The following is a 14,997-nucleotide window of genomic DNA, read 5'->3' on the forward strand; positions in this document are numbered from 1 at the left end:
TGATAAGAATAAATGGTGAGAATGCAGAGAAACTGAATCACTCATACATTACTGATAGGAATAGAAAATAGTACAGCTACCGTGGTAGACAGAGTCCCAGTGTGGCACTGTGGGTTAATGCGCTGAACTGCAAAAATGTTTGAACTGCAAGGTCAGCAGTTCAAGCCCACTAGCTGCTCCTCGGAAACCCTATACGGGGTCACTATGGGGTCAGAATTGACTCGACTGCACTTAGCAACAACTGTGGTAGAAAACAGTTTCTTTTTAAAACTAAGACATGCAATTGTCATATAACCCACCAATTGTATTCCTAGGCATTTATCCCCAAGAAATGAAAAAAGCCTAAGAATGTGTATAGCAATTTCATTTATAATATTTAAAAATTGGAATTAATTCATATTCCCTTCATCTGTGGTACATCTATACCATAGACTATATAACTCAGCAAAAAACAAAAAAAACCCTTTTGATACATACAACAACTTGAGTGAATCTCCAAAGAATTATGCTGAGTGAAAAAAATCCAATCCCAAAATGTTGCATAGTGTGTGAGTCCCTTTATATTATTGTTGGTTCCAACTCATAGCAACCCTTTATACAACAGAAAGAACCAGTGCCCAGTGCTGCATCGTCCTCACAGACATTCTTGTATTTGAGTCCATTGTTGCAGCCACTGTGACAGTCCTGCTCATTGGGTGTCCTCCTGTTTTCCATGTTTTACCAAAATGGTTTCCTTCTCCAGGGAAATGACAAGATTATAGAGACAGAGAACAGATTAGTGTTGGCCAGGGGTTACAGATGAGGATAGCGTATAGGGTAAGGAGGGAGGTGGGTGTGTTTATTAGGGTGTCACAAGGATGAAAACTAGTATGTAATAAAATCACATAGAAAATACAGAACAAGAAACTCACAAGTAAAATGAGAAATCTGATTAAGGTTGGTAGATTGTATCATTTTCCAGGTTTATATATTGCACTGTGACTTTTAAGGATTCCTGTTATGACACTGTAGTATGAGCATTGGACTGCAAACCACAAGGTCAGCAGTTCAAACCCACCAGCTGCCCCTTGGAAACCCTATACAGGGTCTCTGAGTCAGAAGCGACTCAACAGCACTTTACAATAATAACATCTAAGGATGTTATTATTGAAGGAAACTGAGTAGAGAGTTAAAACTGCATGTGAGTCTACAATCATCTCAAAATTTAAAATTCAATTAAATAAGAACAATGAGAAAAAAATTTAAAGGGAAAATAATAGGAGGGAAGAAAGAAATGTTACAACTATTAGTTCTCAACATTGTACTACAAACTTTCATTTGTATTAACCTCCTTATTCTTCCCAACAAGCCTATGAAGTAATATTTTGCACACATTTGTCAGAGCTAATGTTCTTTCTGTTATGCCTCATTTCTTTTTGGATGAAGGAACTCTTTAGGGAGAAAAAACATTGCAAAGAAAAACCTGTATCATCATCTTACAATTATTAACATTGCTCCAGCTCAGGAGAATGATTTTCTACTCAAGCTTCCCTTCAGAGCATTAACCTTGTTCCTTGTTCCTGAAGCTGTAGATCAAAGGATTAGATGTGTCACAAAGGAACAGAATGATTTAAAAGATGAAATGTAAAAGTTCTAGTTTTACCAGCCACTTCGAGAAACAAATAATATCAGTTCTATATAAATTTTTTTTAAAAAATAAAGGAGGAACACTACCAGATCATTTTAAGAGGTCAGCATCTCTACACCAAAAGTGAAAAGAAATGCCCCAAGAAAACTACAGAGCAATTTCACTCAAGAATTTAGATACAAAAATTATTACTATTTTTGCAAATGAAAGCTAACACTATATAGAAAATTATAATATATTATGACCAAGTGAGACTTTTCTCCAGGAATGGAAGGTTGATAACATCTGAAACAGAAAATAGATTAATAGCTAAAGATTCGTTAACTGTTCACACCTATTTCTCCATGGTTTTGTCTAGTTTTGTTTTACATTTACATTTTTAAGTCTGAAATTTACTTAGGTGTATGTTGCTAAGTGAATGTAATTTTTTTTTGCAAAGAGTTCTTTTTCTCAGCATAATTTCTTGAAATTATTAGGCATTTCCTCATAGATTTCTTACATTTCCTTTGTCATATATTAAGTTATTAATTTGCATGCTTGTAAGTACTTGTGCCAATATCATAGTTTCATGGTGTTTAATAATAGTAGTTTAAAAATATATTCTCTATATGGTTAATTTTTTTAAGAAAGTAATATTTTCTCATTTTAACCCAGTAGATTATCCTGTACACTCCATTTTGGAGACAAATAACCTGTTGTATAATTTATTTTTATGAACTCAAATATGACTTAAAAATGAACTTGCAGTTCATATTTACTAAATGTGTTGATCTTTATTGCAGCATTAAAATCCATGACCTGGCAGAATTAAAAGACATGTATGCAATAATCAACCTGGATGACGAAAATAAAGGTATTGCTTTATCTGAAGCATATTGATATTTTATCTTTTCCATTTCAGAAAGTACTGTTGTGTTTGCTGTCTGGTTTACATTCATTGTAAGAGGAATAAAATTAATATCCTTCAGTAAAGGTACCTGCCACCACTTGGCTGTCAGTTTGCCATACTCTGGTGGTTTGTGTGTTGCTGTGATTCTGGAAGCTATGTCACGGAAACTTTAAATACCATCAGGATCACCCACAGTGGGTAGGTTTCAGCTGACCTTCCAGATGAAGACAGACTAGGAAAGGAGAAACTGACTACTTTTGAATATTTAATCACAGGAAGTCTTATGAATAACAGCAGAACAGTCAGCACCAGAATATTGACTATTGAAACATGATGAAGAGCACCAGAGTATTGTCAGATAGAGTGCCGGAAAATGAGCCCTTCAGATTGGAGGGCACTCAAAATGCAACTGGGGAAGAGCTGCCTCTCAAAATAGTTGACTGTGATGACACAAATAGGCTAAAGCCTTCAGGACCTTCATTTGCTGATGGGCACAACTCAAAATGAGGAGAAACAGCTGTAAGCATCCATTAATAATGGCAACATGGATGTACAAAGCATGAATATAGGAAAATTGAAAGTTGTCAGAAATGAGATGGAATGCATACCTCGATATCCTAGGCATTAGTGAGCTGAAATGGTCTGGTATTGGCCGTTTTCAATCTGATAAGCACATGGCTTACTATGCCTAGAATGACAAATTGAAAAGGAATGCCGTGCATTCATCATCAAAGAGAACATACCAAGATGTATCTTGAAGTATAATTTTATCTGTGATAGGATAATATTCATGCACTGGAGTCCTGGTGTGGCACTGTGGGCTAATTCGCCAGACTGCAAAGATGTTTGAACTGCAGTTCGGTGGTTCAAGCTCATCAGCTGCTCCTCGGAAACCCTATACAGGGTTGCTATGGGTCACAACTGATTCGATGGCACTAAACAACAACAAAACAAGGAAGCCCAGTTAATACCACTATTATTAAAATTTATGCGTCAACCAGTAAAGCCAGTGATGATGAAATTGAAGAAAACTACCAACTTTTCAGTCTGAAATCGATCAAGCATGTAATCAAGATGTATTGATAACTACTGGTGATTGGAATATAAAAGTTGGAAACAAAGAGGAAGGATCAGTAGTTGGAAAATATGGCCCTGGTGACAGAAACGATGCTGAAGATTGATAAAATTTTGCAAGACCAATGATTTCTTCATTGCAAACACCCTTTTTAAACAACATAAAAGACAATTATACATCTGCACCTAACAGATGAACTACACAGATATCAAATTGACTACATCTGTGGAAAGACACAATGGAAAAGCTCCACATCATTAGCCAAAACAAGGCCAGGGGCAGACTGTGGAATCAACTGCTCGTATGCAAGTTCAGGCTGAAGCTGAAGAAAATTAAAACAAATCTAGAAGAGCCAAAATATGACCTTGATCATATGCCACCTGAATTTAGACATCATCTGAACTGATTTGATGTGTTAGACACTAAACACTGAAAATCAGAAGAATTGTGGGATGACGTAAAACATTTTACAGGAAGAAGTCAAAAGATCATTAACAAGAAAGAAGGAAAAGATCAAAATGGATATCAGAAGAGACTGTGAAACTTGCTTTACAGCGTAGAGATGCTAAAGCAAATGGGAGAAATGAGGAGGTACAAGAGATGAATAGAAAATTTCAAAGGTCAGCTCTAGAAGACAAAGCCAAATATTATAATGAAATGTGCAAAGACCTGGAGTTAGAAAACCAAAATGAAACAACATGCTTAGCATTTCTCAAGCTGAGCAAATTGAAGAAAAACTTTAAGCCTCAACTTGCAAGATGTCAGCTTGATGACTAAGGTGCGCCTGACCCAAGCCATGGTATTTTCAATAACCTCATATGCATGCGAAAGCTGGACAGTGAATAAGGAAGACCATAGAAAAATTGATGCTTTTGCATTATGGAGTTGGAGGAGAATATTGAAAGTGCCATGGGCCGCCAAAAGAACCAACAGATCTGTGTTGGAAGAAATGCAGCCAAAGTGCTCCTTGGAGGCCAAGATGGCCAAACTTCGTCTCTCATACTTCGGACATATTGTCAGGAGGGAGCAGTCACTGGAGAAGGATATCATGTTTGGTAAGGTGGAGGGTCAGAGAAAAAGAGGAAGACCCCAGCAAGATAGATTGTCCAAGTGGCAGCAACAATGGACTCAAGCATGGCAACAATTGTGAAGTTGGCCCAGGATCAGGCAGTGTTTCATTCTACTGTGCATAAGGTCGCTATGAATCAGTACTGACTTGATGTCACCTAACAACAAATGGGCAAAATGGACTCCTAGTGTGGCACTGTAGGATCAGCGTTGGACTACAAACCATGAGGCTGGCAGTTCCATACCAACTGCTCCTCAGAAACCCCATACAGGATCACTCGATGGTACTTAACAACAACACGAACTCCAAGGGGCACTGAAGGCATTTGTAAATGCCAAGCTCCAGGAATTGATGGAATACATATTGAAATCTTTCAACACACTGATGTGGCATTGGAGGCACTTACTCATCTATCCAAGAAATTTGGAAGACAGCTACCTGGAGAGCTGTTTGGAAGACATCCATATTTTTTTCCATTCCAAAGAGAGCTGATTCAATGGAATGAGGAAATCATTAGACAATATCATTAATATCACATGCAAGTAAAATTTTGCTAACTATAATTAAAAAACAGATGCAGCAGTACATTATCAGGGAACTGCCAGAGGTTCAAGCTGGATTCAGACAAGGACTTGGGATGAGGCATATCACTGCTGACATGAGATGGAGCTTGGCTGAAAGCAGACAATACCAGAAAGATGTTTACCTGTGCTTTTTTTTTTTCCTTTTCTTTTTATTTAAGGTTTTTATTATGGATTGAGTGAAAGTTTACAGGGCATATCACCAGTTTTATATTCAACAAATGATACACCTTGTTTCATTACAATGATTATAATCCCCTCCATGTACCATCAGTTAACAGTATTTCTCTCTATCCACTTAAACTTTTTAAAAACAAACAAAAAAACACTCAGGCATTACCTGTGCTTTTTTGACTACACAAAGGCTTTCAATTGTGTGGATCATGACAATCTATAGACAACATTGCAGGGAATGAGTATTCTAGAACACTTAATTATGCTCATAAGCAACCTGTACATAGACCAAGAGGCAGTTGTTTGAACAGAAAAAGGGAACACTGAATGGTTTAAAATTAGGGAAGGTGTATGCCAGGGTTGTAGTGTTTCACCATACTTATTCATTCTGTATGCTGAACACGTAACCCAAGAATTTCAATTATATAAAAGAAGAACGTGACATCAGGATTGAAGTAAGACTCATCAACAACCTGCGATGTACAGATGATACAACCTTGCTTGCTGAAAGTGAAGAGGGCTTAAAATATTTACTGATGAACATCAAAGTCCACAACCTTCATTATGGGTTGCACCCTAATGTAAAGAAAACAAAAATGCTCACCACTGGACCAATAAATAACTTCAAGATACGTTATTCAAGTCTTTGAAGTTGTCATAGACTTCATTTTGCTTGGATCAGTCATCAACATTCCTGGAACCAGCAGCCAGGAAACCCAACAATATATTATTGCATTAGACAGATCTGCTGCATGAGACCTTTTTGAAGTGTTCAAGAGAATAGACTTATGTTTGAGGACTGATGGTGTATCTGACCCAAATTACTGCATTTTTAATAACCTCATATGCATGTGAAAGTTGGGTGATGAATAAGGGAGACAGTAGAAGAATTGATACATTTGTTTTATAGTGTTGTAGAAGAATACTAAAAGTACCATGGAATGCTTTAAGAACAAGCAATCTGTCTTGGAAGAAGTACAGCCAGAATGCTCCTTAGAAGCCAGGATGGCCAGACTTTGTCTTTGGACATATTATCAGGAGGAACAAATCCCTGGAAAAGGACATCATGCTTGCTAAAGTGGCAGGTTAGCCCAAAAGAGGAAGACCCAAATGAGATGGATTGACACAGTGGGAGCAGCAAGGGGCTCAAGTGTGGCAATGATTGTGTGAGGTTGGTGTAGGACCAGGCAGTGTTTTGTTCTGTGTTCTGTTGTGCCGTAATGTGACTATGAGCTGGTACTGACTGAATGACACCTAACAACAAAAGAGTTACCTGTAGCCTCCTGTTTTAGTCATTATATTGAGTCATACTATTTGACTAGAAGTATGTAAGTCTACTTCCATCCAGAGATTTTTAGTGAATTTTATCCTAATTTCACTTGTAAAATGTAAATGCTTTTGTATTTTCCCTTTGAGTCTGTTTTTAATTTGTCAGTGCTCATTCATCTCAGATGACTTTACTATTATAAACGTTGTTGGAACTATGTATTAAAGTACTCATTTGAAGATATTTGAACCTTAAGGTCAGCGGTTCGAAACTACCAGCCGTTCCGCGGGAGAAAGATGAGGCTTTCTACTCCCGTAAGGATTTACACCCTCGGAAACCCTGTACAGGGTCGCTATGGGTCGGAACCGACTCGACGGCACTTAACAACAACAACAACATATCTCTGCTAGCTTAAATGAAAATATTTTCTTACACAGCAGTCTCCAGAACTATGAGACCAGAAAAACTAGATGGTGCCCAGCTACCACTACCAACTGCTCTGAACGGGATCACATTAGAAGGTCTTGGAGAGAATGGCATAATGTGTAGAACAAAACTCAAAATCATTAAAAAATAACGACAGGGTTTACTCATAAGAAAGAAACTATAGGAACCCAAGACTGTGGCCTTCCACCACCCTTCAGGTCTGGAAAGGAACACACTCTTTCCACCAAGCAGTAGATAGGTAGATAGGAGAACACTCAAGCATTAGATGGGTAAATAGAGGTGACAACAACACTGTTAAGACATGCTCACGATGAATGCTGCAACAGTCACTCATTCAAACTCAACAGGGCAACATGTGCAGAAGGACAAAGTTTAGAAGGGATGGGACAGTGGGTGGGAATGGAAATAGGAGCCACAGGGAAGAAACGGGGAGGAACAGAATAATGGTCGTTCCATGGAGAGGATTACAATCATGGAGGTGAACCAAAATGTATTATTTGTTGAATGTAAAACTGATGATCTCATCTGTAAACCTTCACTTAATTCACAATAAAAAGAACAAAAATATTTTCTTGCTTACTTGCCTGCAGTAGTGTATTTGGTTTTGAATAGTCATTTATTTTGTTCATTATTTCAGGGTTGGACACAATGTCTTGGACAGATGATGGTCAGTTACTGGCATTGTCTACCCAAAGGGGCTCACTGCACGTCTTCCTGACCAAGCTTCCCATCCTCGGGGGGGCCTGCGACACAAGGATCGCCTACCTCACCTCCCTCCTGGAAGTCACTGTAACCAACCATGTGGAAGGAGTATGGAAATTACAGTGTTATGATTTCATTTATGAGTAATAACAATCAAAATAGCTGTAGTGGTTGATTTACTGTTGTTACTTTTCTCTATGATAGGAGCTACCAATCACAGTTTCTGTTGATGTGGAACCCAACTTTGTGGCAGTAGGTCTCTACCATCTGGCTGTGGGGATGAATAATCGAGCTTGGTTTTATTTCCTTGGAGAGAATGGTAAGTGTCAATTCAGCGGTCTCCTTATCTAGCATGTAATTCCTGTTTCTATGGGAAACGATGCAAAGTCTTTTTGATTTACTACTGCAATTTGAATTACTACTGAGGAAAAATTGTTTGCTCTTTTGGGTTCAGATATCAATTCACTTAATTGTTCAGTGAAACTTCTAAATAATTTGCATCATTTTGGAAAAGGTTTTATTCTTCATCTTTGTAGTGAAGACAATTTAGCTTAGTAGTCAGATAGGAATTTAAGAGTCAGTGCAGCCTGGGTTCAAACCCTGCCCTACTTCTTTGTGCTAAGGGACTGCAGAGGAATACGCTCAGCTGTGATTTTTTTCACCTGGAAAATGAGCATACTTCCATGTTTAAAGAACCATGAGGAAGACTAATGAAATGAAATTCAGCAACTGATTGTGTTGAGTGCTCCTCAGTCTGGTTGGAACATAATAAATCGTAGTTCTCCCTTCCCCTTCATTCTTTGAATAAAAGCATGTGACAGACGAGAGCCATGCTCTTTCCTTCATCTCCCTCCCCATCTTTTCCCCCAAACCCACTGCTCCTGAGTCAATTCCAATCCCTGGCAACCCTATTGGACAGAGTAAAACTACCCAGTAGGGTTTCCCAGCCTGTAAATCATTACAGAAGCAGACTGCCACATCGTCCTCCCACAGAGGGGCTGGTGGTTTGAACCAACAACCTTTTTCAGTCAAAGGTTGAATGCTTAACTGCTGTGCCACCAGTGTCAATATCTGTCAGTATTACAGCAAGCCTGAGATTAACGTGCTAATTAGAGAACACTGTTAAATTTCTTGTCACTAAGATTTAATCCTTCTTGTTTATGCATGTGATTTTATTTTTTTATAACTGTCAACCATTTGGAAATTTCTGAAGGCAAATTTATATGGCACATAATTGTTTTTTAAGAATGGTTCGGTCAGAATATCCTTGCAAAAGCATACATTTTAAAAGTATTTGAAAGTCTTTATACAAGATAATTTTATATTCATATGTTGGCTTTTACAATTACAGCTGTGAGGAAATTGAAAGATGTGGAATATTTGGGAACAGTCACCAGTGTGTGCCTTCATTCGGACTACGCTGCTGCACTATTTGAGGGCAAAGTCCAGTTACACTTGGTGAGTATCAGGGTCTCCTGGGTGGCTTGATGATGCAAATGGTGAAACACTCAACTACAAACCAAACACTGGCAGTTTGAACCCACCCAGAGGAACCTACAAAGATGGGCCAGGCAGTTTGCTTGCTAAAGGTCACAGGCTGGAAATCCCTGTGGGGGGTTCTGCTCTGCACCATGCACTCGCTTTGAGCCGAAGTCAACTCAGGGCAGGTAACAACAGCATCAGCAAGGACCTGTTAAGTTAAATAATGATGACAAACAGCCTAATGCCTAATTACCAAGAACTTTTGGTCAGGAGGCCATTGCAGACTAGAGAAAAAGCTGGTCGTGGCCAAGGGTTAACAAAACTAGCCCCTTTCTTTATCAGAATCACGTGGTTGGTTAATTACTTAGTTCTCTTCCTCAAGGAAACCTGATACAGTGTCAACTGCGTTACTCACAACATTGCTTATAGCAAACATGACGCTAATGAGTTGTTGTGAAGTGCCATCCACTCGATTGCAACTTGGAGCAACCCTGCGTAGGGTTTCCCAGGAGCAGCTGCTGGGTTTGAACCATTAACCTTGTGGTTCACAGTCCAATGCTGACCCTACAGTGCCACACTAGGAGTCCAAGGAGTTGTAAATGAACTATAAATAAGTAATGGGGCCACCATGACTTTGTGCTTCTGGGCATGTTGCTTATTGGGATCCTACAATCTCTGCCTGTTAAATTGTTCAAGAGATAATGATTTGTCATTGAACTTAAGAAAAAGACAGCTGCCCTCAACCCCAGGCTGGTATTGCAAATTGTGTTTGTGCCAATAAAAAGTAAAATGACTTTAAATCTCCAAGTCCATGTTACGTTTCATGTTTTAGATAGAAAGTGAAATTTTGGATGCTCAAGAAGAACGTGAGACTCGCCTTTTCCCAGCAGTGGATGATAAGTGTCGGATTTTGTGTCATGCCTTAACCAGCGATTTCCTCATCTACGGGACAGATGTATGTATGATCTTTAATGTGGACTGTAGGGAATTTCTAAGTTTCACTTTGTAATCTTGGTCATGTTCCTTTTCCTACCAGTTTTTTTCCTCCTGTACTAACCAAATACTAAAATGAAGTCATATGTGATTTATTATGTTCTGAGGAGCTCCTAAGGTTTTCAGGGACATATCCTTCAGAAGTGGACCACCCATTCCTTCTTCCTAGTCTGTGTTAGAGGCCTGCAGTGGCACTCTAGGATCAGCACTGCACTGGTAACTAACTGCAAGGTCGGTGGTTCAAACCCACCAGCAGCTCCTTGGGAACCCTAGACAGGGTGGCTGTGTCAGAACCGACTTGACGGCACTTAACAACAAACAGTCCGTCTTAATCTGGAAGCTCTACTTATCCCTGTCCACCATGGATGACCATACTGATTTTGAGATGCCTATGTCTTAGCTTCCAGCATCACAGTAACACACAAGTCACCCCAGGATGAGAAATGGACAGGCGAGTAGTGGGGTGATTTGCTCATCAGGTGCTTTTGTGATTTTTAACCAGTTTTGGCAGCGTAGTGAAGAGAGCCAACTTTGGAACCTGGCACACCCGAACTCAAATGCCAGTTCTCTTGTTTACTGGTGGTGGTGTTGATTATGTGCCGTCAAGTTGGTTCTGAATCATAGTGAACCCTATATAGGGTTTCAGAGGCTGTAAATTTTTATGGGAGCAGAAAGCCTCATCCTTCTGCTGTGGAGTGGCTGATGGATTCGAACTGCTGACCTTGAGGTAACCAATTGTGCCACCAGGGCTCCTTACTTAACGTCTCTGAGTCTTACATTCCTTACCCAAGGGCTTTAAAGATTTAACTCATCCACCTTCGGCTCCTCAGCGTCTACATCTGTAGGCATTCAGTAAGTATTACATTTAAATGAATATTAAGAACCCCACTCAATCTGAGGGTCTTTTGAAGTACCAGTACTAAAATACTATTTTAGACACACAGACATAAAACATAGTTATGTTGTTGTTAGGTGCCATCGAGTGGGTACCGACTCATAGCAACCCTACGGACAACAGAATGAAACACTGTCCGGTCCTCGGCCAACTTCACAATTGTTTCCACGCTTGAGCCCATTGATGCTGCCACTTGGCCAATCCATCTCGCTGGAGGTCTTCCTCTTTGTCTCTGAACCTCCACCTTACCAAACATGATATCCTTCTCCAGTGACTGGTCCCTCCTGACAACATGTCCGAAGTATGAGAGAAGAAGTCTGGCCATCCTGGCTTCCAAGGAGCACTTTCGCTGCATGTCTTCCAACACAGATCTGTTGGTTCTTTTGGCAGCCCATGATTCTTTCAATATTCTCCTCCAGCACCATAACACAAATGCATCAATTCTTCTACGATCTTCCTTATTCACTGTCGAGCTTTTGCATGCATATGAGGTGATTGAAAATACCATGGCTTGGGTCAGGCACACCTTAGTCCTCAAGCTGACATTTTTACTTTTCAAGACTTTAAAAAGATCTTGTGCAGCAAATTTGCCTAATGCAGTACGTCATTTGATTTCTTGTCTGTTGCTTCCATGAGTGTTGATAGTTGATCCAAAAAGAATGTAATCCTTGACAAGTTCAATCTTTTCTCCATTGATAAGAATGTTGTTTATTGGTCCAGTGGTGAGGATTTTGGTTTTCTTTACATTGAGATACAATCCATATCGAAGGTTGTGCTCTTTGATCTTCATCAGTAAATGTTTTAAGTCCTCTTCACTTTCAGCAAGCAAGGTTGTATCATCTGCATATCATAGGTCGTTAATGAGTCTTCCTCCAATCCTGATGTCATGTTTTTCTTCATAGAACCCAGCTTCTCGGATTATTTGCTCAGCATAGAGGTTGAATGATTATGGTGAAAGAATACAAGCCTGTCACACATCTTTCTTAAATTTAAACCATTCAGTGTTCCCATGTTCTGTTTGAACAATTTTCCACACCCCTGGGAAATTCCCTTACATCAGATCAGTAATAGCTTTTTATCAGCACAGTAAACCATATGGTCAACAGTTCAAACCTACCAGCTTCTCCTTGGAAACCCTATTCAGGGTCGCTATGGGTCAGAATTGACTTGATGGCACTTAACAACAACATTTGTAAAAGTTTTTAATCTGTTGAGCCTCTAAACATTCTATAACATTGTTAGATATTGTTTTTCATGTTGGGAAAACAATTATTCATGGTTTTCAATTTCTCACACTAAATTATTTGTTAAATAAGCATGTTTTCAAACCTTATTACCATGTACTTTAATTATCTAGTGTTGCTATTACAGAAATGCCATAAATAGATGGACTTAACAAACAAATTTTTCTCACAGTTAAAGAGACAAGAAGTCCAAATTCAGAGCGCTGGCTCTGGGGAAAGGTCCTTGTCTCTGGCCAGCATTCCTCGGCGACCTCCCTGGGTCTTGGCATCAGTCTGTCTCTGCATCTGGAAACTTCACAGGTCCAAAGGCTACACTCCATTTCTGGCTCTTCCTTCTTGGTGGTAGTGGTGTTGTTGTTGTGGTTAAGTTCCATTGAGTCCGTTCTGATTCATAGCACCCCTGCATAGGATTTCCAAGGAGTAGCTGGTGGGTTTGAACCACTAACCTTGCAGTTAGCAATACCACACCAGGATTCCAGTCCCCCTTTCTGTGCTTACTTCTCTCTTTTTATCTCTTATAAGATGAAAGGTGTTGCAGGCCACACCCCTGGGAAATTCCCTTACATCAGATCAAGGTTGTGATGGGACTGAAAGTATTGCAGCCCACCCTTAATCTTCTTATTGGTTTATCCCGTCAGCTCACACCGTAGGGTATCGTCACATCACTGCCACATTACGTCACTACAAACCACCAAGAGCATGGCCCAGCCAAGCTGACACTTATTTGGGGGTGTGGGGATACTATGTAAAAGGCTATTGTACATTTTGAGTTTAGATTTAAAATAATCTTTGTGATAGTACACATCAGTAGTGTAGGTCTTATGTATGAAATAAATTAGTAAGTGATGTCATACAATATACTTAGTTGTATGACAAATAATGGTTTATTACTATATAAGATAAGCAGAAGTATCACACAGTCCATGTTGTTGTTGTCAGGTGCCATCGAGTCGGAACCGACTCATAGCAACCCCATGCACAGCAGAATGAAACAATGTCTGATCCTGGGCCAACCTCACCACCACTGCCACACTTGAGCCCATCAATGATACCACCTGGCCAGTCCATCTCGCTGGGGGTCTTCCTCTTTTTCTCTGACCCTCCACCTTACCCAGCATGACATCCTTCTCCAACGACTGTTCCCTCCAGACAATATGCCCAAAGTAGGAGAGACAAAGCTTAGCCATCCTGGCCTCCAAGGAGCACTCTGGCTGCACTTCTTCCAAAACAGATCTATTGGTTCTTTTGGCAGTCCATGGCACTTTCACTATTCTCCTCCAACACCACAACTCAAAGGCATCAATTCTTCTGTGATCTTCCTTATTCACTGTCCAGCTTTCGCATCCATATGAGTTACTGAAAATACCATGGCTTGGGTCAGGCACACCTTAGTCCTCAAGCTGTAACACTCTCCATATCAGAGACAAAATCACTGAAATTTGAAAGGACAGTGAATTTGTAGCAGAATTTGAGTAAGATTTCCTGAAGCAAAATCCACTCTTTTCATTATGCCACACGACATTCTGACCCCAGGACTCAAAGTATAGGGGTCTGTCAATAAAACCACATTTATCACAGTTATTCTTGAATGATTCTGAAAATATGCTTAAAATGGCTTTATTGAAGTATAATTGATGTATCATAAACTGTACCAGTGAAAGTATACCATTTGACAAATTTTGAACAGGGTTTTGAACCCGTTTGTTCAGGTTTGACGCCATGCTGGGAATTTTCATTTCCACCTCAGAATTACATTTTAACAAGCTTACTGGGTGATTTTTATGGATACATAGAGTGTTGGTGGTGGCAGTGGTATGCAGTGGAGTTGGTTCCCATTCAGAGCGACCCTGTGTAGGGTTTCTGAGGCTGTAAATCTTCACGGGAACAGACTGCCTTATCTTTCTCCTGTGGAGCAACTGGTAGGTTCGAACTGCTGAGCAGCCCATCTCAAAATCCACTAGGGCAAATTTTCAGCAAGTGGTTTAACTGGAATGAAGCCGCTCAAAGCCCTGCTTTGTACATACACATGTGCTCTTGAAACACCACTGTTGTTGTTAAATGTGATCAAATCGGTTCTGACTCATAGCGACCCTGTATAGGGTTTCCAAGGAACAGCTGGTGGGTTTGAACAGCTGACCTTGTGAGTTGCAGTCCAGTGCTGATCCTACTGTGCCACACCAGGAGTCCCTGAAACACCATTAACTCAGTCAAGATAGTGAACATATCTGTTGTTGTTAGGGGCCATTGAGTCAATACCAACTCATAGTGACCTTATGCACAACAGAAAAAAACACTGCCCAGTCCTAGGCTAACCTTACAATTGTTGCCACACTTGAGCCCATTGATGCTGCCACTTTTCCAATCCATCTCGCTGGGGGTCTTCCTCTTTTTCTCTGACCCTCCACTTTACCAAACATGATATCCTTCTCCAGCGACTGGTCCCTCCTGACAATATGTCCAAAATATGAGAGACGAAAATTTGGTCATCCTGGCCTCCAAGGAGCACTCTGGCTGCAGTTCTTCCAACACAGATCTGTTGGTTCTTTTGGCAG

The 14,997-nt window shown here is 40.0% G+C and overlaps 1 protein-coding gene across 2 annotated transcripts in view; it reads left to right on the top strand.

The window, feature by feature from the left end:
* WDR19 (WD repeat domain 19) overlaps positions 1–14,997 on the top strand; it is a 120,256-nt gene that overhangs the window by 59,551 nt on the left and 45,708 nt on the right. For both annotated transcript variants that reach the window (XM_006873212.1, XM_006873213.1), the window contains 5 exons: positions 2,410–2,480; positions 7,767–7,939; positions 8,036–8,150; positions 9,183–9,289; positions 10,146–10,268. In XM_006873212.1, the coding sequence (XP_006873274.1) occupies positions 2,410–2,480; positions 7,767–7,939; positions 8,036–8,150; positions 9,183–9,289; positions 10,146–10,268 (589 nt within the window). The remainder of the gene's footprint in view (positions 1–2,409; positions 2,481–7,766; positions 7,940–8,035; positions 8,151–9,182; positions 9,290–10,145; positions 10,269–14,997) is intronic.

This window comes from Chrysochloris asiatica, unplaced genomic scaffold, assembly GCF_000296735.1.
Source record: "Chrysochloris asiatica unplaced genomic scaffold, ChrAsi1.0 scaffold00230, whole genome shotgun sequence".
Lineage (NCBI taxonomy): Eukaryota > Metazoa > Chordata > Mammalia > Afrosoricida > Chrysochloridae > Chrysochloris > Chrysochloris asiatica.